The 6,000-nt window shown below is 36.4% G+C and overlaps 1 protein-coding gene across 1 annotated transcript in view; it reads right to left on the bottom strand.

The window, feature by feature from the left end:
* The window catches only part of Rfx6 (regulatory factor X6), a 53,231-nt gene that overhangs the window by 19,467 nt on the left and 27,764 nt on the right, over positions 1-6,000 (bottom strand). Inside the window, exons 7-9 of the mRNA XM_005363611.3 lie at positions 4,419-4,526; positions 1,269-1,346; positions 1,066-1,179 (exon numbers count right to left, since the gene is read on the bottom strand). Of these exons, the coding sequence (XP_005363668.1) occupies positions 1,066-1,179; positions 1,269-1,346; positions 4,419-4,526 (300 nt within the window). The remainder of the gene's footprint in view (positions 1-1,065; positions 1,180-1,268; positions 1,347-4,418; positions 4,527-6,000) is intronic.

Genomic DNA, 6,000 nt, shown 5'->3' with positions numbered 1-6,000 from the left:
GAGAGAGAGAGAGAGAGAGAGAGAGAGAGAGCTATTTCTCAGAAGAGCTGAGCTGTCATCCCAAGAACATTGCTCTGACAGCTGTGTACCTGAGCCTAGGTCTCTCCTGTGTTCACTCAGAACTACCTCTCCTCTCCTACCGATTGCTTTCCCAAGTGGTAAGCATTACAGACAATCACATAATGCAAACTGAACCTTTCTTTGTAAATATTGGCATTTATTCAATAAAAAAACAAAACCAAGACAGTCCTTGCTCTCTCTTGTCCATCAATGTGAGCTTGAAGTGGAGGTGAGAAAACCCTGCACTTAGCTCTGCTTTCTCTTATTCTGTGGTTACTGAGCAGAGAAAGAAACTGTGGCCCCTAACTTCTTATCCTCAAGTCAATCTGTCAATCGTTTGTAAAGCTGCCTCTCAGTGATGTAGCTGGTGTCTCCTCTAGTTTTCCAAAAAGCTAAGAATAAAAAAGTAACTCATTTGCCCAACGTGTTTAAACTTTTATGCAAATGTTCTCAGATTATGTTTTCAAATGATACTTTTTGTTTTTCCATATGACAACTTAACAGGCAAATGCAGGCAAGATGATTTTAAGGTGCAATATCATTTCACCCTTCATTTGGGCTTTCTTACTTCTCAGCTGTGGAAGATGTTCTTTTCCTTCCCACTAAATATTTGGCCAGATCAACCTGGCCATCTGTTCCAGGATCTCTTGCAATGATTCAAAAGAAATCTGTGGACTCTTACTAGGTTAAGGACAGAATTGGACATTAATTTATTCAAGCTAGAGATTTTCAAGGTGTTAATCCTATGAGGGTATCTAATTCTGCTTTCTCCTGAGAAAGCCAATGTTGTAGTATGTTAATATGAAAACATAAAGGTAACAAAATTTAATGATTTTTCATATATTAGCCATCTTATTTTGGATTGTCCTTAGCTGTAAACAAAAAATTAAGCTGGTTTTGTTTACTGTAAAAAGTTTTTAAAATAATCGTGACTATGTTACAAGCATTCAGGGTGTCATTTAAGGAAATAAATTGTTCATGCTTAGGGCACCCCAAGGAACTTACCTTATAAAGAATTGAGTCACAAACACAGAAAATGTCAATGATAACAGGATTTTCTAGCAGGGGAAGGAGATGGTCAGGCATTCCTTGCCAAAAGTGGAGTAAGAAATGCTGGATCTAGTTGTAGAGCAAAGAGCACATTAACTTATTAAGAACAGGATGTGAATGCTTGCATAATGCCACAGAGAAGCATTCTGTCACCTCACCTCTTCAAAGTTTCCATTGATTGCGTTGTCAAGGATGCACTGGCAGTGAGTTTTGTACATCATTATGAGAGTATCAACCTATGTTAAGGAAGAAAAAGCTTAACTAAAGAATCTTTTAAAAATCAATTGTTTGTTTCTTTCGTACTTTGAAGTTCCTGTTTTAGACCAGACATTTTATTCAATGCAGAGGACCTGGAATAAGGAGCAGATCCTTATTTCAAGATACCTACCCAATGAAGAAAAAAGATGAGGAAATTGGTGACCTGATGCCATACGACATGCTAAGATGCAATATGATACAACAAGATTGTGATGAGAGCATTTAAAAAGGTAGTAGCAAGGAAACTATTGACTGAAATATCATTTAATTTTCTGCATAAGACAAAACAATGTTTTATTGGAAAAACAGAATGTAAGATCTCAAAATGCATCAACTTGTTGTTGTTGAGACAAGGTCTTGCTTTGTAGCCCTTGCCAACTTTAAATTCAACTATAATTCAACTTTAAATTAAACTATATGGACCAAATTGACCTTAGACACACACAGCCTGCTTCCTCCTCCCAAGTGCTAGAATTAAAGGTGTCTTACCACACATCTGGACTAAAATACATCAACTCTTTGCATGTTAGGAACAGTGTAGTGTAGTGGTTTCAGGTGTTAATTTTAATAAAATTTTTAATAAAAATTCTAAATGAATTAACACTGATTAGTATGTGTTTTAAAAATGGTGTTAGCTCTTTGGATCACAGCAGCCTCTATGGTGATGTGGTCATTGTCTGTCCTAACATTTTGTGTTTTGCCTCTTTTTCTGGGGACAGCATAGGTCTTTATGGTCTAGTTTGCCAATGAATAGTGATGTCATGAAAATTAGCAGTCTCTCTCCAAAGACTTATGTTGATCACATACTATCTCCAACGGGATGTTTTCGACAAAACAAATGAAACTTGTTCTACACTTTAGGCAAAGCTATTATTTTTAGATAGATCACCAAGGCAAATCTTTTAAATGAGAATAAGGACAGCATGAAGAATGGAAGGGAAGTTATAAGACTGTCGAAACTTTATATCTTCATATTGTAAGGAAATACAAAGGGGATAGTTGAATGAGGGAAAGGAGAAAAGTGTAGGTAACTTGGGTACAAATATGAGCAAAGTAAGTAATATGCATGTATTAAATTTTTATAATGCAATGAATTATAAAAATTAATTTTATTTTTATTAATTTTACATTAGTTAATAAAGGATAACTTGTTGGGATACAAAATCTGCTAGCTAAAATTCTAGTTCACATGTTGCTTAATTTATTTTTTCAAATATGTTGTTTTACACACAACTCATCAGAAATTTTATATCTTAATATTTCATGTGTTTATTTAATACTTACATGTCTATGACATTAAACTTTAATTGTAGTGTTCTTGTATTCTTCAGAAACATAATTCAATTTTATTTTTTGAGAATAGATATCATTTTAGACAGTACCAGAAAGAGTAAAGTTTCATCTCAGTTATGGACAGTAAACGTGTCGTGGAGTTGACTACCACCTTGAGTGATGGTCACACTCAATGAAAGAGCAGCCTCCCCCCCAGCTGCTGGCGCTGATATCTACTGGGATCAGATTCTCACTGCGCATTCTTCACTCACTCTGCTTTGTTAAAATGGTGCTTCAAGCCCTTGGCTTCAGTCCCAACCTCTTTCTAGGAACTGATCGGTCACCTGTGGATCTTGGCAACTGTAAAAAGGTAAAAGGGCTAAGCTATCCTTCAGGAAAAAGAGAAGGGTGTCAGTCCCTGGACTCATAAAAGAGTCCACTGGTGATAAACTTTGAAGCCAGGGATCTCATAATAAATCACCCTTGGTACCTGAGTGAGAAATGATCTGCCAACATTTCAATGTGAAAGATTAGAACTCCTTGGAGGCCAGCAGAGAAACTGAAATAAACTATTGGCACACGTTCCTCGCCTCTCTAGTTTTCTTTGTCGCTTGCTTCCTTCTATGGCTCTCGCTGGGTATATTTACACAGCAAACATCTTCATAGCATGTTTGCATGCAAGCAGTCCTATCCACAGAGTACAGCCAATGCCACTCTTCCTCCAAGAAGTGAAGTCCCACTATTTGCCACAACATTGATTGGCAATTTCTCTAGTTAAAAAGTAATTGTATGTATAAATAAAAGGTATGTATTTATAAATAAAAGAAATGTGATTGGAGGTGAGAATAAAAGGAAATGGGTGTATTCAACATCTGAAAATTGTCTTCACTACTTGACGTCTTCTTACCTGGCATGGTTCATCTGGCATCCAAATATACCCTGGAGTTACTCTGCATCTACATGTATCAATAGCTTTAAAAATCAATATTCTAGTTTTGCTTCCTCTTCCTACAAAAATGCCTATTGCTAAAATGATTCAGTTGAATATTAATGACATCTCTGTGTGTTTGCACTTCAAAATATGAATGTGTCAAAAGCACTTCCATCCAACGTGAATATAATGACTTTTACTTGAAAGAAACATATAAAGATCATTAAGTTCTGATTCAATAATGGTACTCAGTAATATATAAGCAATGATTCTCCAACAAATGACTTTAGAAGTGCAGAAATAAAATAAGATTTAGGATGAGACTTTATTAAAGAAACATTGGAAATTCTTATTGAGGTATATTTATAGAATTAACTCAATGAAAATGATTCTTCTTTTTGTCATCTTGTATAACCCTCACATTTTCTAAGCATCCCCCTCATTGCTAGGGACAGACTCTGTCCTAAAGAAAGGCTCAGTGACAATTGAAATGAAATGATATTAACAAAAAAAAAAACCCTATAAAACTTACCTTTGAAAATCTGAACGTAATAGACACAGTCTACTTTATATCCTCAATTTTAAATTTTAAATAAAAATAATCTTTAGCCTTTTGAGATTTATGTTACTACCTTCTGATTATACACTATCAGAAAGAAGGTAAATAATTAATTGGAAAGTGTTTAATCAATGTTAGTAAACATTTGTCTCTCCTATAAATCAATCAATTCTGTTTGATAATGCGGATTTCTGACTGCTTCCTGCAAGTGCCACAAGATCCCCCAGCAAAAGGAGATACGGAGCCAGCATATCAGAAAATCGATAGAGAAGTGTCTTTAATTGATACCTTGTCCTTAGAAATGCATCCTTGGCACACAAGATGTTGAGCACTGGGGAACTCTGGAAGTAGTGTTCCTGTTTTTGAGCTAAGGGAGTATTTACGAGTAAAACCGCCCTGTAGTTAAGAGAGGCACAAAAAAAAGTGTCACGGTTGTGGACTTCAAATTCGGCAATGAAACAGAAATGAACATTTCAAACTGTGTACATTTAGAAGTTTTGGTAAACTGTGTAATCGAATAAACCAGACGCATCAGCCAATTTGCCTCAAATGTTAAGTAACTTCGTCATTAGAATATTTTCCCTCTCACTTGGGAGTTTTGTTTTGAATATTTACCATTTTTCATAATTTTTAGAAAGTAATGGTGCATTTTATAAGATTTACTTCTGGAATTGCTGAAAAGATTTTTGCTACAAAGTCAGGGGCTGCTGGATCCCCACTGCACATTTGCCAGTCACATAAGCAAGACGATGAAATCTAAATCCCCTTGCTGAGTCTCAGGGGGGTTCATTACTGCTAGGACTTCATTAACATCTAATTCCTTTGGTTTCCAGACTCGTAATTTGAACTTCTCTACCATCAACGCCCTTACACTGAATTCAGAAGTTTGTCATTCTTTTGCATCGCTGGAGGAAAGCAGTTTTCAGCAAATTACAAAAATATTGCAAATACATATTGTGCAAGGAAGTGTAATACTGCCGCGCGGAGACCTGTGGGAAACTCACCCAAGAAGAGTGAATGTCTGTTTACTGTGGCCCATAGACCAGACTGATTGTTCCTACTCTGAAACAAGTTAAACTTTTCAGAAACTGTGTTATAATAGGAGCGGTGGGGCTGGGTCCCCGGCACCGGGCCACCCCCACGGCTAGCTTATGCCCCGAAATAATTACACGGAAACTGTATTCTTTTGAACACTGCCTGGCCCATTAGTTCCAGCCTCTTATTGGCTAGCTCTTACATATTGATCTAACCCATTTTTAATATTCTGTGTAGCACCACGAGCTGGCTTACCAGAAAAGATTGTAACCTGCGTCTGTCTGGATTGGGAGAATCATGGCGATTTCTGACTCGGCTTTCTTTTTTCCAGCATTCTGCTCTGTCTACTCCGCCTACCTAATTTTCTGTGCTATCAGGGCCAAGCAGTTTTCTTTATTAATTAACCAATAAAAGCAACAGATAAATACAAGACCCACCTCCATCAAAGCGGTTACCCTTGGGAGGAAGAAACAGAAAAACTAGTAGTTCAAGGGTGATTTCAGCTGCTTAGAGAGCCTGGGGTAATTTGGACTACCTGAGACTTTGCCTCAGAAAACAAAATTAAAACTAAAAGGAAAAAATAAAAAATTTGAGTCAAGAATAAAATTTATGAATATGTTAAAGAATAGGAAAAAAGGAATTTTGTTCTGCCTTCTAGTTTCTTCAGACTTCTGAGTTTCTCATGATTCCTTGTTCATCTAGATCATGTTGAATATATTTATGAGACATATTACTGATATACATAGGCAGGGTTTCCACCCTGTCTTATCAGTACCAGGCGTTGTATATCCTTCTAGATTTTTCATGGTAAAACAGGAAAAATGTTCAGGAGACT

This window comes from Microtus ochrogaster, linkage group LG9, assembly GCF_000317375.1.
Source record: "Microtus ochrogaster isolate Prairie Vole_2 linkage group LG9, MicOch1.0, whole genome shotgun sequence".
NCBI classification, from domain to species: Eukaryota; Metazoa; Chordata; class Mammalia; order Rodentia; family Cricetidae; genus Microtus; species Microtus ochrogaster.
The sequence above is the reverse complement of the archived record's forward strand: the minus strand, read 5'-3'. Positions and strand labels throughout refer to the sequence as shown.